Source organism: Aquarana catesbeiana, linkage group LG04, assembly GCF_042186555.1.
Source record: "Aquarana catesbeiana isolate 2022-GZ linkage group LG04, ASM4218655v1, whole genome shotgun sequence".
In the NCBI taxonomy this organism is placed as follows: Eukaryota; Metazoa; Chordata; class Amphibia; order Anura; family Ranidae; genus Aquarana; species Aquarana catesbeiana.
Window position 1 is genome coordinate 210,715,426 of NC_133327.1, and position 18,881 is coordinate 210,734,306.

The window sequence follows — 18,881 nt, forward strand, 5'->3', positions numbered from 1 at the left end:
CGGCCGCTTTAGGAGCGAGAGGGGGCACTCACGCGCTGCCGGAGCTGATGTGCGTGGCCAGCGGCTGTGATGTCCGCCGGCCACCCACAATCATTCCATAGAGAGCCAGATTAGGGATCTGATAAGGTAAACAGTGAGATCCCCTTTCTGACAGGGGAGTAGAGAGAGATCTGCTGTACCTAGTGATTAGGAACAGCGATTTCTCTCCTCCTCCAGTCAGTCTCATCCCTCCACAGTTAGAAACACCTCTCAGGGAACACATTTAACCCATTGATCGCTCCCTAGTGTTAACCCCTTCCCTGCCAGTGACATTTACACAGTAATCAGTGCATTTTTATAGCACTGATCGCTGTATAAATGTCAATCATCCCAAAAAAGTATCAAATGTGTATGATCTGTCCGCTGTAATGTCGCAGTCCTGCTAAAAATCACAAATTGCCACCATTACTAGTAAAAAAATTAATATAATAAAAATGCCATAAATCTATCCCCTATTTTGTAGACGCTATAACTTTTGTACAGACCAATCAATTTACGATTATTGCGATTTTTTTTCCCCAAACATATGAAGAAGAGTACATATTGGCCTAAACTGATGAAGACATTTGGGGTTTTTTTATTTATTTTTTGGGATATTTATTATAGCAGAAAATAAAAAATATATATTTTTTTTTCAAAATTGACGCTCTTTTTTGTTTATAGTGCAAAAATAAAAACCACAGAGGTGATCAAATACCACCAAAAGAAAGCTCTATTTGTGGGGAAAAAAAAGGACATCAATTTTGTTTGGATACAGCGTCACACGACCGCACAATTGTAAGTTAAAGTGACACAGTGCCGTATCACAAAAAATGGCCTGGTCATTAAGAGGGCAAATCCTTCCGGTCCTTAAGTGGTTAAATAGAATAGCAAAGAATAGATTAGAATAGAAAACAACAGAATAGAATAGAAAGAATATAACAATCTTCCTATTCTAATCTATTATGTTCTATCCTATTCAAAACAAATTGATTCTATTTGAATTTCGGGAAATGGTTATATTCTTTCTATACTATTCTATTTTTTTTAATTCTATTCTTTTTCTGTTTATTCTATTCTATTATTTCCTATTATTTTATTTTCTATTCTATGATATTCTATCCTTCTTTATTCTATTCATTTCTTTTCAAATTCAAATTTATTCTATTTGAAATTCAAATTTCAGAAGATGGTTATATTCTTTCTATTCCATTCTACTCTGTTCTTTTTTTCTATACTATTCTGTTATTTTCTATTCTATTCTAATCTATTCTTTTATATTCTATTCAAATTCGAATTGATTCTATTTGAATTTTGGTAAAATGGTTATATTCTTTCTATTCTATTCTTTTTCTAATTCTATTATTTTCTATTCTATTATAGTCTATTCTATTCTTTTTTTTTCTATTCTATTCTTTTTTTATTCTTTTCTTATGTATTCAAATTTTATCTATTTAAAATTAGAATTTCAGAAGAAGGGTTATATTCTTTATATTTTATTCAATTCTTTTTTTATTCTATTCATTTCTATTCTATTCTGCTCTATTCTGTTCTTTTATTTTCTATTTTGTTCTGTTTTACTCTATTATATTCTATTTGTTTATTTCGGATATATTCTCTTTCTATTCTGTTCTATTTTTTTCTATTCTATTCCTTTATTTTCTATTCTATTTTATTCTCTGTGGAAACTGGAAAAACTATCCGAACTTGAAAAGGATTTGAATGTAAAAACTATTCGAATTTGAAAACTATTAAAATTCAAAAACGATTTGAGTTTGAATTTGAAACTATTCGTATTGGAACACTATTCGAATCGATTTGAAAACTATTCGAATAAATTCGAATTTGAATTCCGTCTGAATTTTTTTCCCCGTTATTTCAGTTATTGAAATTCGGTACTATTGTAATGCGGAAATTCTAATACATCCAAATATCTGAAAAACAAAAATTTGTCCAAATTCTAGCTGAATTCTTCAAATTTAGATAATGTGCAGTAACTGCATGTAGTTGATATGGTACAACTGCCTTTACAGTGGGATTGTCAGAACACTGTGGGGTGGATTTACTAAAGGCAAATAGATTGTGCACTCTGCAAGTGCAGTTGCACTTATTTTCCCCAAAGCTTAGTAAATGTGGTAAAGCTCTCCATCATCCAATCACCTGCAAGCAAAACCTTTTTATTTTTTTTTTTACTTGCACCTGGTTGGGTGTTCTTTACAAAGTGAAGCTTTGTGGTTTACATTTACCAATTAAAATTATTGCAATTGCACTTGTAAAGTGTACAGTCTATTTGTCTTTAGTAAATTTACCTACTCAAGGCCAGTTTCTGGGACAGGATATGTCTCACAGAGTACATTCTAGGATAATGGTTCCTTGGCTCACGCCAAGAAAAGTAGGCCCTGCAGAAGTTAACTTTCTAGCCTTCAAGAGGGCAGGGATGAATAAATCTGAAAGGCCCTTGCCCTCAGGACCATGGCTTCAACAGTCATATAGTTAAAGCCAGCATCCAAGAAGCAGGATGGAACACCAGCCTTTGAAACAGGAAAATTTGAAAGATTTTACAAAATGCCTGGCAGGAGATTGAGTATGTCTGCATACCATGTTCTTTTGAGCCAATTTGGTGCAATTAGAATCCCCAAGAAGCCCTCCTTCTCAATTCTGAGAGTTGAGAGAGAATCTGAAAGGGCATAAGTCATAGATCAGATTGAACTGATCCCTTAGATTCACCAGAGCATCTGCTCTAAAGGCCTTTGGTAATGGCAAAAAAAACTATCCAGTTTGTTGTTGAATCTGAATGCCAGGAGGTCCACATATGGTGTTTCCAGCAGTGGCAAAAAACTTAAAAGAAGATGGAGAGCCCCTTACCCCGGATTTGGATCCAGATGCTGATGACTTAGCAAGTCTGCCTGCTTGCCAATTTTTCACGCCAGGGATGTGGACTGCAGACGGGACCAGAACAAGTAGCCCTGCCCAAGAGAGGATTAAAACTGCTTCCCTTAGAGTGGCATGTGTTCTAACGCATCAGTGATGACTGATGTAGGCAACGATCATGGAAATGTCTGACTGGCATCAGGTGTCCTCGCAATAGAGTCATCTAGCGTTAAAGGGACAACTGAATTGCCCCAAGTTCAATTATACGGATTAAAAGTTGAGCTTCCTCCAATAACCAAGTCACAAATATCAAGTCAGGCATCTGTCATGAGAACATCCCACGCCTGTTGAAAAAAAGGCTCCCCTAACTTCAACGTAGGATTGGAATCACGTCAGGGAGAGTTTGGCTTTGGGGTTCAAACACATTAAGAAGTTCAAGGACTGAGACTGTTTCTCTCAAGCAGCCAGCAAGTTGAGTTGCAGTGGTCTGAAATAAAACTGGCCATATGGCCCAAGACTTTTATGGAAGCAGGCATCAATGGGGTTCCCCTGGGCTCAAAGGACCCTGGCATGAGAATAAAAAGACAGGCATTTGTACTAAGTCAAAAAGGATCTGCACAAAGTCATGTTCGGTACCAGATCCAGATACTTCAATCTGTGAGATCTCTGAGAGGTCCAGTGATAACGTCTAAAAGCTCTGCAGAACCTGTACCATATTTGGAATGTTGACTGACAGGGACAGTGAGGACTGATCCTTTAACTGGATATCGTCCTGATACCCCAAAACACGAATCCCCTAAGAATGGAGCAGAACATTCACCCAAATGAGGAAGGCAATGACTGACCAGAAACACAAAACTTCTGAACTCGTAGGAGCAATTTGAGAGGTTCCAGATCCAGAATGGGCTGAACTTGTTCATTCAGTTTGGGAGCCTTAAAGAGGTTTGATAATAAACCTTGAAAGTTTTCTCCTGTTGGCACAGGGGTAACGATCCTTTGATTCAAAAGCTGTTGGACAGTAGAAGTAGATCTGTCCACCATAATGTTAAAGGAGACACATTGTAGAGCATTTAGCAGGCAGGAGGTTGAGTGCAAACTCAGTTTTTAGTCCCTGGAAACAAATCTCTGTGGTATAATTATCCAAGAAGGAACCAAACAGGCATTTACCCTTTGAGGGCATCTGCTCAAGGCTCTTCCTGCAGAGGGGTTCCACCTGATCAGCATTTAAGCCAGAGAACCCTGTGCATGTATACAGAGAGAAGGCTCATCCTAGAAATTTGGCAAAGTATATCCACCAAGCCATTTACTCAGTAGCATAAGGCTGAAGACAAACGTTCCAGCTGACTATGGTTAGAAGGATCCATAAGGATGGAGCTAGAGTTCCAGGCCATACTCTTAGACCAGACAGGAATAATCTGGTAGGCTGTCAAAGACAGAGCTGAGGATTGCATGGCAGGACCCACCAAGGCAAATATAGCCTTGGGGATGGCCGTCAATCTTTTATCTACTGGGTCTTTAAAACACTGGGTTATCTTTCATGGTTATATTTCACGGGGGCATCAAGAGTTTTGTTAGAATAAGAAAGTGCCAGATCCAGCACAGGCATAGCCCATACACTAAAAAAAAAAGACAATATTGGGCAAAACATTTGGAGGAGAAAAAAAACTCTCTCCAAGTGAGGCCAGTCACCATACAGGACAGGATCAACCAGCGCATGGACCAGAAAGGTATTAGCTGGAGAATGTAAGGGAATTTTAAAGACTAGATACTGGAAACCTTTGGGCCAGCAGACTGGGAAAAAAAATCTGTAGCAGGCATATCATCTCAATGTAATGCATCAGAGGGTCGAGGAATCTTTTACTTGTCTCCTCCTGCTGCTCTGCATATAGCAAGAGGGCAAAGTCAAACACCGATATTTCTACCACTATTGTATATCACAGCTTCCTTCTTTTCAATGGCTGTTAATGAATCATCAGATTCTGCACAGTTTCAGCACAGTGCCACTGAGTAAAAGAGGGCACAGCACAACAGCACCACACCAGGCACCCCAACAGACAAAAATTGCCATTAACTCTGCCCTCCTAGAACACCTAACTACACCTCTAGATGTGTGCACAACACTTTTTGCTCACCTAAAACAAAGGTAAAAAATGGGCATGCTTGGATAAATGTTTAAACGGCTTCCACCCTGTACTTAGTAGCAGGAATAAGAAATATGTAATCCCTTCTTGGCTTTGCCCTCCCCAGTGGGCAAAAGCCCGCCGGCAATGTTCTGGACCTGTAAAGCACCCTGCAGCTAACGCCACACACTGCACTACAAGCCAAGCAGAGCATCCACAGCAGGATCCAGTGCCGAAGCAACGCTACAGGCCAGAACCACATCTTTAACCAGGCAGGATCCAGGTACAGTGTCCCAGCGCTCTGCCGAGTCAACTGATCCAAAAGCTGCATAAAAAGCAGCAAAGTCTATGGTGCAGCTGAGTGATGAAGAAACACTCTTCAAAGAAAATAAAAATGGAAAATGAAAAACTTCCATAGAAGAAAGTAGGGTTCCTCAGCGAGAAGAAGTCCATCATTTAAGGACACTAGCAAAAAACTAGGTTAGCTGGGAGTGGGAGGGGTTATATAGGTAGATGTCCCTGAAGGCTTTTTGTTTGCGTGTCACCTATAGGAAGCTGCATATAACCCAATCATAATGATTTAAGGAAGCCCCTGTCCTGTCACTATGTGATAAAGAAATCGCTTTGTAGGCCGTATAGTTATACAGCCTACAAAGATATAATTATAACCTATAGTTATTAGTTATAATACCGTATAATACTAATGTTTCCTTGTTTTGGACAGAGTGGTGAAACAGATATATTTTTATTGCTGTTTATTGGCCCACTGAGGAGAATTACCCCAACTTTCTATCACCAGTATTAGTATGTGATGATAAATACACCTAATGGCAAGACACACAACAATAAACCCCCCTAAAAAATTCTAACCCATTGCCAAAAAAAAAAAAAGCTTGACTGAAAGAGTATAAAATATCCAACTTGGTATTTGTTATAAAAGTCAGAATTACCTTGTAGTTTTCAGCATTGTGGTTCCTAGAGAATGGATAAAAAGCGCCAACTTGCATCCATCGTCTGCATAGCTCTTCAGAGCTATCATCAAAAAAGCCACAAATGTCAGCTCCAATCTAAAAAGGTAATGTCAAAATACTTATATTATAGTGTAACTATTACCTGTAACTACTCAATATTTTTCACACCTACTCACAGCACATTAGCTTGCAATATTAAATACCTAATATTCTGCTAATATTTTGTGAATTTTCTAAGATTTGATCACAATCTATGAATTGATTTTAGATATTTTAATACTGGAAGATACGCATATGTACTAATTATCTGAATTTCCAAATAAATATTTGATGTGAACTTAAAGACCTATTAGCAGCTCAATCTTTGCATAGATTAATTCCTGACAATATGCATTAATATGTTACAATATGCATCAGCAGTATATAAAATCCAAAAACGGTATCACTAAAAGCAATCATTGAGCTCTTTTGTCTGGTCCTAGGCCTGAGTACAGAATTTTCACATGTTAACATAGGGGCAAGGTATAATTGTTAAATTGTCTCTATCCCGTGCATTTTAGGACTATATGTTATCTTGGGATTCATTCTAGATTGTACAAATGTGCAAAAAAAAAAAAAAATATTTGAAAATCTTACCACAGTCACAAGAGTATCATAGCTAATAGTCATCTGTATCTGCCTGCCTGACATTAGGCCTCTACTTTCTTGCAAAGCTTTGACAAGCATTACATTTTGGGAGCAGCAGGTCCATATACCTTTACTCATGGGTGAATCTACCTAAACTGTCAGTGTTAACTTTTTTTTTTTTTAATTAGAAAGCTAGCTCTAGCCATGTTTTCTATGGAATGATGGAATGAAGGACACAAAAGACTGACAACAGGAAAACAGGAGCATGAAAACCTTGCAGAGAATTCTACAATCAAATGAATCCAAGACCACCCTGGATTAATTCTGAACCCATGTTTTAAAGATATAGCATGGTGGTGTAGATTAACCCCTTGATGGCTGAATTTAAAACAAATCTTAATGCCCGAATGCAGTTTTGCAACTTTGGGGTATGTTAGTAAAACATATAATCGCAACAGCTACAGATATCCAGATAAATAATCCCTTGTTTTTTTGTTTTGTTTTCCAGGATAAATTGAGCCATCATTTGGTGGTAAATGGCAATGGATATTTCAAATAGTAAAGAAAAAATTAACTTTAGCTGTATATTTCTTGTCATTACCATGACAAACCATCAAACTAAACCAAGAATTGTCCTACTATTGACATTTGCAGCAATACCTTATACTTTGTGTATTTTTGTCTGTCCCCATAGTAGGACCAAGAAACACTGTATTTGTTTTTCTTAATCTTACCTAAAACCTACTGACCCTGACATTAACCTCCTAGTCCAAGCCCTGATTTAGCAATTTTTATCTTTATTTTTTTTTTTTTACTTTTTACAGAAGCTTTGCTTTTCGTTTACATTTTCTCTGCTTTATATGACATAGAGATATAATGTATCTTTTTCTCCATTCAGAGGAGAATTTGAGTACAGGGTCAGGTTAGGGCTCGTTCACACCTGTGTTGATTATGATGAACGAAGCAAGGGCTCATTCACACTGTAAAGTGGTGAGGGAAACCCACGTTCCATGCGCATTAACTGCACTGCATTCAAAATGCACTGGGTGTGCAATCTGCTGAAAGTGTCAATATAATTCTAACAACACCCCAAACGCAGATTGCGATCTGATGCAGTGCGTTTTTGGAAATTGTGCATACACTACTTTTGGCATGATGCAGGCTGGGTTCACACTGATGTGATTGCAGACATCACATGTGATTCGCACCGCATTCCTGTGTGCATCACATGCGATGTCTGTGTAGTGCGAATGAAGTAGTTTGTATCGCTGAAATCGCATCGCATTCACACTAAAATGATGCATTTTTTTTTGTCTGCGCTGGAATCAAATGGCATGGGTGATGCAAAGGGGTGAGAGCAGTGGATGTGGGGGTGGGAAGCTAGGTGCAGAGAGGTGAGAGCAGTGGATGATAGGGTGCTAGGTGCAGAGATGTGAGAGCCATGGATGGGGGGTGCTAGGTGTAGACAGGTGAGAGCTGTGGATGGGTGAGGGATAGGTGCTAAGGTAAGAGCTGGAAATAGAGCTGGGGTGTGAAAGTTAAAGCTGTGGTCAGGGGTGCAGAAGTGAGATGTAGGAGTGGGCAGAAACAAGGGGAGATATGGGGATGACAGCTGTGAATGTGGGGGGTTACTAAGTACAGAGGGGTGGGAACCGGGGGGGGGGGGGGCAGGTGCATAGGGTTGAGAGCTGTGAATGGGTGATGGCTAGGTGCCAAGGTAAAAGCTGTGGATGGGGGGGTGCTAGGTGCAAAAAGGGTGAGAGCAGTGGATGTGGGGGGGGGGGGGGACTAGGTGCAAAGATGTGAGGGCTGTGGATGGGGGTGCTAGGTTTAAATGGGTGAGAGCTGTGTACAGTATATAGGGATGAGAGCTGTGGATGTGGGGGAAGGGGGTGTTAGGTGAAGAGAGGTGAGAGCTGTATACAGTATATAGGGATGAGAGCTGTGGATGTGGAGGAAGGGGGTGTTAGGTGAAGAGGAGTGAGAGCTGTGTATACGGGGATGAGAGCTGTGGATGTGCTAGGTGCAGAAGGGTGAGAGCTGTGGGGGGGGGGGCGCTATGTGCAGAGGGGTGAGATCTGTGGATGGGTGAGATCTAGGTGCCAAGGTAAGAGCTATGGATAGAGCTGGGGTGTAGGAGTTGGCAGAGATAAGATGCAGAGGGGGTGTGATGAGGTGACCTATGGAGAGGAGAACCAAAGATGAGCTGTGAATATGGAGTGCAGAAGTAACTTGTGGATGGGGATCCAGAGAAGATCTAAAGACAGGAGGAGCAAAGATGGGTGAAGGGTTACTTTCGGGGTGTTGCTTAAGGAAGGAGGTATTTAATAATAATAATGGCCCCTGGCCTGTAACCATGACTTTTGTACTCAGTACTGTGTGGTGTACATTACATATTTTTGTGCCCTGCACAAATATGTGCTGCATATTACATACTCTGTCTTGATCACCGAACTCTGCACATTGGAATGTATATAACATACTCTGACCACTTGACTCTTAGGCCTCATGCACACTGGACGTTATAAAAATGCCAGTAGCTTCAGCTGTAGAATGCTGCGTTAAAAGCGCTAGTTTGCGTTTTTAGCAGAACTATACTCCCACAAAAGCTTAAAGCTCAAAAACGCTCATGAACGCCAAATCGTTTTTGAGCTTTTTTCAGCATTTTTCAGCTTTTTCCAGCTGAAAAACTCTTCAAACCCACAAGTTCTGTTTTTTTTTTCCAGCCAGAAAATGCCTCTGCCAAAAACTGCTGATAAAAGCCTATAACCACGGTACGATTGTTGGCCAATCGAGCGTCTGATTTTTGTCAAAAGGGCATATGCCAGAATCTTGTCTTGCATACTAATGGTACACAAATGTTCGTTCGACAACACGAGTAGTGACATACTATGAAGAATTTCAGCTCTTGAGCGCCACCCTTTGGGCCCCTGTTAATATTGTGTTTGGTGAGCAATTTGTACTTTCGGCTTTTGTGTGACGGATTTGTGTACTGACCATACGAAAATCAGATGTGGAGCCGGTGTCCGACGAAAATTTACTAGCCTGTCATCCAACATTTGTTGGCCGAAAATTGGAAAACAATTGTCTAAAAGAGCAAACTAACGGTAAGAATTTAGGACAACAGTCTGACAACAGACAATCCCCTTCCAACAAATGAACCGTGTGTACGAGGCTTATGTGTGCATGGACACATAGGACAACACGCTGGAGAGTTTACTCGCTGCAGAAAAAACCACCTGAAGCCAAAAACAGCATCTGTAAAAACATCCAGTGTGCATGAGGCCTTATAAACAAGATTATTCAATTTATAATCCTTGTCACTCTGTATGCTTGAAGTGCAGCAATCAGGTGTGAAGTATATAAAATACAGTACAGCTTACAGAGTGCAATGGTCAGAAGTATGTAACACATGACCTAATGTAAAGAGAGCAGGGGTAAGGATTATATGTTGATTATATATGTATAATTCATATAATGTATAGCACAATATTGTGCATCGTCTTTGTCAAATTACATTAGCAGTTAGTTATTTATAATTTTTTTTAGTTCATAAAGCAGGCCCCTTGACTTTTTTTACTGCACTCCCAAATAAGCCAGGATAGATCCGGCCCTGTGTGATAGCAAGCATTTTTGTGACATCTCTGCAAGATATATTCGTATACTCTCTTTGACACTTGGATTGGTCTAGCTCAAGATGATAATGGAAAAGATTTTTTGCTCACTTAAAGGTAACTAAAACTTGTCAACGCAAAAAGATTTGCCAGCTCTGCTCCTGCCTGACACTGTCAGTATTGCTGGCTGACTTGATGCTTTTGCCTGCACACAGAAATAAATTGTGATACCACACAACTGCTCTATACAACCAGGAAGTGGCTGGAGCTACTTTGTCCTAGTTCTCTATTATTTTGCAGGATATAGGAATCTCCCCTGCCTCTCCCCCAGTGCCCAGCTAACACTTTATAAATTCTACACTAACACACCATAAATGTTCTAGGTGTGGTAAGGGCGCATTACCATTGAAATTATTGGAGGTGGCTGATAAGCTTTGATGTCTCTTGAAAGCAACATGCTGCTTAATTTTGACCACAACACTACTGCTTCCTGTGTGTGCTGCACTGTGTGGTGCCCACTGTTATATTCATAGCAGGCATTGAAGGGCAGGTACAACACATTAGCAATACTGCATGAAGCCGCATAACACAGGGTATTGAGGCACAAGTGAACGAGCCTTTACTGATTAATCAGTGATAGCCATCATTAGTATGAGAACAGAAGTTGTTGGTGGCAGTCTCCATGCTGGGACTGCTTTGAAGAAGGCCCACTTCCATGACACCACATATGTGCGTCACGTTGGTGTTATTGGGTTAAATACTATGCATATTTTAAGGTTTTATGTCTAACTTTAACTTTTCAGCTCTTTACTACTGTAGGGTTCCTTTTTTTTTTTTTTGCAATATGGATGTTTATTAGTTTTTTTTTTTTTTTTTTCCAAAACAAAGTGGTGTTTTATTAGAAGAGTAAGTTGCATACAGTGCATATTTAAACAGCGGTGATTAAACAGTTTGATCAATATACATTAGACTTCAATATGCAGGAAGAGATAGCAGGGGAGGTGTGTAGACATAGTATGTGGTATTAAGTAAAACAATATGTTGTACAACAGGTCTATATTGCATATTCATTAACCATTATATCCATAATGTTTATCAATTTGTATATTTTGAGTATTCATTCAGCTATTGCATTACATGTTGAGGCGTTACCTATCCAGGTGTCCCAAATTTTGCCATATTTTGCGGGGCAACCCCTGTGAACGTATATTTCTTTCTTATACGGTAAGACATTATTTATGGCTGAAATCCATTCCTGAAGTGTCGGGGATATGGGTTGTAGCCATTTCCTGGCTATCAGTAGTCTGGCCGTGAAAAGTGTTTCTTGGAGAAAGATCTTATGAAATTTATCTGAATCAGGGTCTGGGAATATTCCCAGCAGACATTGTTTGGGGCATAGTGTGAGAGGGGAACCCATTTCGTCGTGAATGAATTTCACAATTTGGGACCAATAATCCTGTATTGCTGGGCATGACCAGAGAAGATGGAAGAAAGTGCTAGAGGGGCCGTCACATCTAGGACATCGCGGGTTCTGGTTGGGTTTAAATTTAGCCAGGCGGAGGGGGGTCATGTATGTCCTGTGCATAATGTAAAGTTGTGTAAGGCGGTCCGATAGTTTTGTGGAGACTTTTTTGCAAGTATCCAAGGCATCTTCCCATTCATCATCCTCCAACTCGCCTATATCTTCAGACCAGGGTATTTTTAGCCTATATGCAATGTGCACCGCTGTGGGCCTTAGTAAGGAATTATAAAATCCTGATATCAGTTTACGATGGTCTGAATCTAGCATAATATAGAGCACATCTAGCTGTTCCAATTTTGGGGGACTATCGCCAAATTGCGTTCTTAGAGCGTGTCGGAGTTGCAGGTAACGAAAATGCATATTGTTGGGGAGGTTGAATTCCTCCTTAAGTTGTTGGAATGATTTTAGTGTATTGTCAGTATAAACATCTGACAGAAACCCCACTCCATGGTCCAACCATAATTCGTGACCTGGTATCTCCAGCAGTTCCCCCAAGCTCGGGTTATTCCATAGAGGGGTATGAGAGTGTACAGCTGGTATTTTGAGTTTTCGTTGTATCACTTCCCATACTCTGCAGTGGTGATATAGCAACCCTTTCTTATTATCTATTTTACTAGTGCCTCGAAATAGAATCTGGAAGGGGTGTGTGAATCTGTATCCTAGGGGGGAATTCATAAGGGATAGGTATCGTTCCTTATCATGCTTATCCAAGTGGAAGAAGTGGGATAACTGTGCTGCTAAATAGTATAAATTGAAGTCAGGTAGTGCCAGTCCCCCCAACTCCGAGGGGTTTTTCAGAGCTTGCCAGGACAATTTGTGGCGACTCGATCCCCAAACAAAGGAGTTAAGGATAGTCTCGATGGATTTAAATATCCTTAGTGGGATATACTGTGGGGTGTGCCAGAGGACGTATAGGAACTTGGGGAGAAGCACCATCTTAATTAGATTCACCCGACCCATCACCCCAAGTGGTAGTTTAGCCCAATTTTGTGTTTTGGATTTCAAGGTAGTTATTAAGGGTTCTATGTTAAGGCGAATAAAGTCTTCCGGGGAGCGGGTCACCACGATTCCCAGATATGTCATGACACTGACTCTGACGAGTGGGGAGTTGGCCTGCAGTTCAGTGGGGGCACTTATATCTAGTGGGAGGATTTGGGATTTATCCCAGTTTATTTTTAAGCCCGAGTATTTACCAAATTTTTTGATCACCTCTAGAGCCACCTGTAAGGAGGGGCCGGCGTCCGACAGGTATAGTAACATGTCGTCCGCATAGAGACTGACTTTTTCCAGTATGTTTCCCTTGCTCAGTCCCCGAACACCCGGGTGGGTCCTAAGGGAGGAGGCAAGGGGTTCCACCGCAAGTGCGTATAGCAGGGGGGAAAGTGGGCATCCCTGCCTCGTTCCCCTGGATAGGGGGAAAAAATTGGAGGTTTTGCCATTAATACTGTAGGGTTCCTAGTCACACCCAGTAAAGATAAATTCATCATCTTCCCTCCCTCAGAATCACAGAGTGGTCATACCTGATGAGGCAGAGGTAGCTGGGCAAGTGATTTGTAGCCAGACAAGAGGCCCTTCACTATCAGAACTGACATATGGGCAACTGGGACAAAGCCTAATAGCACACAGATTCTCCAACATTCCACCTGTGTAGTAAACTGTAGCTTATGCCCCGTACACACGGTCGGACTTTCTGACGTAAAATGTGTAATCGGAGCTTGTTGTTGGAAATTCCGACCGTGTGTAGGCTCCATCGGACTGTTTCCATCGGAATTTCCGGCGCACAAAATTTGAGATCTGGTTCACAATTCCGACGTTCAAAGTGCCACGCATGCTCGGAATCAAGCAGAAGAGCAGCACTGGCTATTGAACTTCATTTTTCTTGGCTCGTCGTACGTGTTGTACGTCACCGCGTCGGAAAAAATCCATGGATTTTGTTGTCGGAATGTCCGATCAATGTCCGATCGTGTGTACGCGGCATTACAGTTATTCTGTCTGATCATTTGGCTGATTAAACATTCTGTTAATCTGTTGGCGCTGACAGCATGCATATATGCAACCTCTTGGTGGACAGGCCTTAACGCCAAGGGCCACATAAATGCAGCCCTGTATATATAACTTATCGTGCTGAGAGCGAGCTCCCTGCACACTCCCAGCACAGTAGCCAGCAAGGATTGGTAAGCTCTCGAAGCATATATGCGATCAGGAGCTTTCCGATCATGTAACCGCTGTGACAGCCAATCACAGCAGTCACATGAATGCCTGCCTCCGCCTCCCAGCTTTTAGAAATTTTAAAGGGGCCAGGAGGTGGTTGGTGCCAAGGGGTTAAACTACTTCACTGGTTGAATGAGTTTGCATAATCCCCAAATTTGTGCTTTTCCTCTAGTGTGGTAGAAGAGCTCATTAAAAAAATCCCAGTGTTTGTGTTTTGTACACCATAAATTGTTTGGATCCCCTATTCCTGCATCAACCTGATGAGGGGCTGGTACTAGCACAGAAGTTGACAGGAATGCTTAGGTATGGGGTACTATTTTATGGGGAGAAGGACAGAATTTATTTGTTAAAAAAAAGGAGATGCACAAAAAAATGCTAGAACACTGGGAAACATTTGTTGACATTTTCTGGCCACAAAATTTCAGTCCATGACAAACTTGAGCCTAGATAATCAATTATTTCTTTCTGGTTTTGGCTGGCTTTGTTTCTTTATGAGGTCTGCTGTCTAGTTACAAGGCTAAAATTTTTCTCTAACCGTTGCTTATTTTTCTGCTGTTCTCAGTGTTGTCTGTCACAGAAACATCCAATTGGCAATAAAATGGATCATGTTGTTCTACACAAATAAACACAATTTAGTGCTAATTCCCATGGATGACCATTTGTTTTACAGGCTTATTTATGTAATGTGCTTACATAAGGCATTCCAAAAAGATTGAACTCAAGCATTCCTGGTATAGCCCATTTAATATCATTCCAGTTGGCAGCATTATCTCCAAGCCAGTGTCCTGAGTGTTTGCCTGATCCAGCAAAAGTAGATCGAGAGAAAATGATGCTTCTTTTTCCAGGGAAAACAGCTTTGATGGCTCTGAAATTGAAAACCCATTAGAACAATGTAGTTTCCTGCAACTGTTTGCCTAATTACATTTATGTTATAATGATGCCTTAGTTTCAATAAACCTTTGTGAAACCTACAAGTGCAGCAAAAATTCTAGCAATTTATAATGCATGTACGGAAATTACATTCAGGGCTCCACGTGGTTTACAAATTTATGAATACAATACAATCCATCTATATTTTATTATTGCAAGCATACTTAATCCAATCAAATGCTTCTTAAAGATGAATTTTACAATGAATGTTTTAACTCAAATGGATTTAATTTTGGGGAACTTTGTACTGGGTTACCTGCTAGAAAGCGTAATTATTAAAGGAGAAGTACAGCCAAAGCTTGTTTGGCTGTACTTCTCCTATGGATCACAGGAGTGTAGTTTGTTCTGCACTCCTGTGACCCGTTTTCAGCTGAAGCCTGCTGTCGGCTGAAGTCACAGAGCTGGTCCAGGCTTGGGCAAGATCACGAAAATGAAGTTGGGATTCGCCCACATACCTGGACTGACATCTGGCTCAGTCTATTAATGAGCCTCTGAGAGCCTGAGCAGGCCGCTCCCACCCCCTACACAGCCCAGCGCTCTACTGAGCAAGGGGCGCAGAGCAGAGAGTGCTGACTGACAGTTACCACCTCTCTGCTCAGGGAGCTCTAAGAACCGAGCAATCGGCCGCGTTCGATCGCTCAGTTCTCAGTGTTAGAGCCGGGGGGGGGGGGGGCAGATGCGGCATCGGATCTATGCTGCATCCACCTAGGCAAGTATGACTGGGGGGAAAAAAAACCCTCCATACTTCTCTTTTATTGTCCATGACAGGATGGCAACTGAATTGCAAAATAATAAAGATGAAAGAACGATGTGTTAAAAATAGATTTTATAGGGGTTTGGAGACATGTGAGCTGGACTACAAGTTGGACTATTTCATATTGTAAGTGTGGGATTGATAAACATGTATGTGAAGGTTCTCATTTACCCAGGTTATGGTATATCTACTAGTAGTTAAATCACATTCACCTGGACTTGTTCTGTAATGTTGAAGAGGTGTTTTAGCTTATCCAAGCCACTTCTTTTGTTCTAATAAGTGTCAGGAAAATACCCCAGCATTTATATTCAACAGGTAGCACCAACACCTTTATCCAGTTACCATGGAAATGCAGATGTTATAGAGTAGTATAAGGACAGGATGGGAAGTGTGAAAATGATGAAACCACTATGTACTAGTTACATAATCCTACTCTTGATGTCAGCCTCCTTTGATTTACATGGCCAAACTTGTGAATTGTGAAAACACTGGAGTACAGATTTTAAAATGGCATTTTACAGTATGTGAAGACAGATCACTTTGAAGGTCCCACCCCTGTTCAATGACGGTTGCTCCAATTTAATGTAGACACACCTCTTGCAAACCAGATGCCCTCTCTGTCAAAATTATGCACCTCTATTCTCAAAAGAATGTACCTTTTACTTAAGGTATGGGAAAATCACTGAGTCTTGACCTGTAAAATTTGTCCTATATTGGACTATTAATTTTTCTTAGAGGTTGCCTCGTTTCCCCAGCAGACAGGTCTTTGCATTTCTCATTGCATTGCATATACCACATTACTATGCTTGTGTTTGGTTGTTTGGTCTTTTGGATGTACAAGCTTCTGTCTCAGGGTATTGTTGGGCTTAAAAAACAGATTAATGTTTTGTTAAAGATCCTTCTTTAAAATATGGGATGACTATATTACTATGTGCGTTATGCTTCTCCCCTCTGTTTGATGGTCCTGTGTTTTTGCTTGATCTGGTAAATATTTTAACAAATAGCCAGTCTGGGTTGCCACATGTGGGGTTGATTTACTAAAACTGGAGACTGCAAAATATAGTACAATTCTGCATAGAAACCAATCAGCTTCCATTTTTTTGTGAACACTGCCTTTCCAAGGCTAACTGGATCAAGGTGTTGGTGCTACCTATTTGGATATAAATGTTGGAGTATTTATCTGACACTCATTAACCTCCCTGGCGGTATTCCCGAGTCTGGCTCGGGGTGAAATTTCAGTATCAAAAGCAGTAACCCCGAGCCAGACTCAGGATCGCATTGCAGTATCCAGGCAAAGTTACTTACCTTGACCCCTGGATCCTGCGATGTCTCCCCGCTGTGTCTGCGAGCTGTCATCTTGCTCAATTCACAGTGCCGAGTGCAGAGTGCTGAGCTCTGTTCCCTACGAGCGTTGTGATGCACGGGGACGGAGTTCAGCTCCAAATCCATCATCAAACACTGAAAGTAATGACAGTGTCAATTCTGCAACTGAGCAAATTTCAGTGTTTTTGATTTGATTACATTATTAAATAATTTTTATTATTATTATTTGTTATAATTATTTATAGTTATTTATTATATTATAATTTATGATTTTGTGTTTCAAACTTTATCATACCCGGGATATCTACTAGACTCTTGTTTGTACAGATTTAAGTGTGTTATTCCTAAGAATTACAGGCCTGCAATATAAAAAACTGCAAATTTCCATGCAAAATAATTGTACCGCTTTCAGTACCTAAAATCTGAAATAATCATACCGCCAGGGAGGTTAAAACCGACGAAAAGGCTTGGACAAACTACAACACCTCTTCAATATTACAGAAAAAAGTCCTGGTGAATGTGACTAACTACTACTAGATATATTTGATGAACATGTTATTCCTGGCGTTATAGTACATTACAGAAGAAATAAAAAAAGCTGAAGAGTGTATCTAAACCCAAAAATGTATTATATTGGTGTTACCAATCCTTAAAGGTTCTGGCTGCATTGCATTTTTTTTTTAGGCTTCTTCCTTTATTTTCACCTGGTGATCGGACCAGTAAAACTATTCCGGTCTTAGACTCGCTTCAGGAGGAGCAACAAAACCACCCTTGGACAATAGCATTGTCAACCTGTAGAGGGGTAGTGTTAGATGCACTAGCAAATTTATATGGACTCGACTACAAAATGAAAGCCAAACCCCAACTAACACTTTTTAGGCAGCTACAGCCATGTTTTTTTTCGGTTTGGGATAAAGGTTTTATTATACATGACAAATAGCTAACCATTTTAAGCACTCTTGTAAGTATTAAATGATTTGTCCTAACTGCAACTTTTGCTGAACAACTTGGTCTAAAGGAAGTTAAAAATAACAGATTTATGCACACGGTCTGATTTTCCGACGGAAAATGTGTGATAGGACCTTGTTGTCGGAAATTCCGACCGTGTGTAGGCTCCATCACACATTTTCCATCGGATTTTCCGACACACAAAGTTTGAGAGCAGGCTATAAAATTTTCCGACAACAAAATCCATTGTCAGAATTTCCGATCGTGTGTACACAAATCCGACGCACAAAGTGCCACGCATGCTCAGAATAAATAAAGAGATGAAAGCTATTGGCTACTGCCGCGTTTAGAGTCCCGACATACGTGTTTTACGTCACCGCGTTCAGAATGATCGGTCACTTTGTGTGACCGTGTGTATGCAAGACAAGTTTGAGCCAATATCCGTCGGAAAAAATCCTAGGATTTTGTTGTTGGAATGTTCGATCAATGTCCGACCGTGTGTACGGGGCATTAGAGCTCATTCAAATGAGCAGATGGGGGATGTAAGGTTTTTAACAACCCCCCCCCCCCCCAAGCTGCAGTGGCAGCTAGATGGGGTTGTTGCTATTACTGTAATTCTTTGCTTCAAAGCCACACCAAAAATTATAACCTATATCAGGTTCAATAAGCAGGACCACTGCTGAACCTGACCCATTCAAGTGAATGGGGCTGCAAAGCAACCACCCTGCAAAAGCACATAATGCCTGTGGTTGCAGCTCAATGCTGCAAGATTTTCAGGGTTAAAAAAGGCAGTGAGCAACATATTGCCTTCCAGCCTTCTGTCAACTGCCCTTTGAAAAACTATCCATTGCATATCGCTTTTCTGAGGTGTGGCAGGGCCTGCCACAAGTATGACAAAGCCCATGCTGGCCAGATCACCAGGCAAAAATAAAGAAAAAAAATCTGGAAAAAAGGAAACTAATGCAGCCCCAC

The 18,881-nt window shown here is 40.7% G+C and overlaps 1 protein-coding gene across 3 annotated transcripts in view; it reads right to left on the minus strand.

Annotated features, from left to right (window-relative positions):
• The window catches only part of SI (sucrase-isomaltase), a 470,126-nt gene that overhangs the window by 297,403 nt on the left and 153,842 nt on the right, over nt 1-18,881 (minus strand). For all 3 annotated transcript variants that reach the window (XM_073626133.1, XM_073626134.1, XM_073626135.1), the window contains 2 exons: nt 14,648-14,819; nt 5,960-6,076 (listed from right to left, as the gene is read on the minus strand). In XM_073626133.1, the coding sequence (XP_073482234.1) occupies nt 5,960-6,076; nt 14,648-14,819 (289 nt within the window). The remainder of the gene's footprint in view (nt 1-5,959; nt 6,077-14,647; nt 14,820-18,881) is intronic.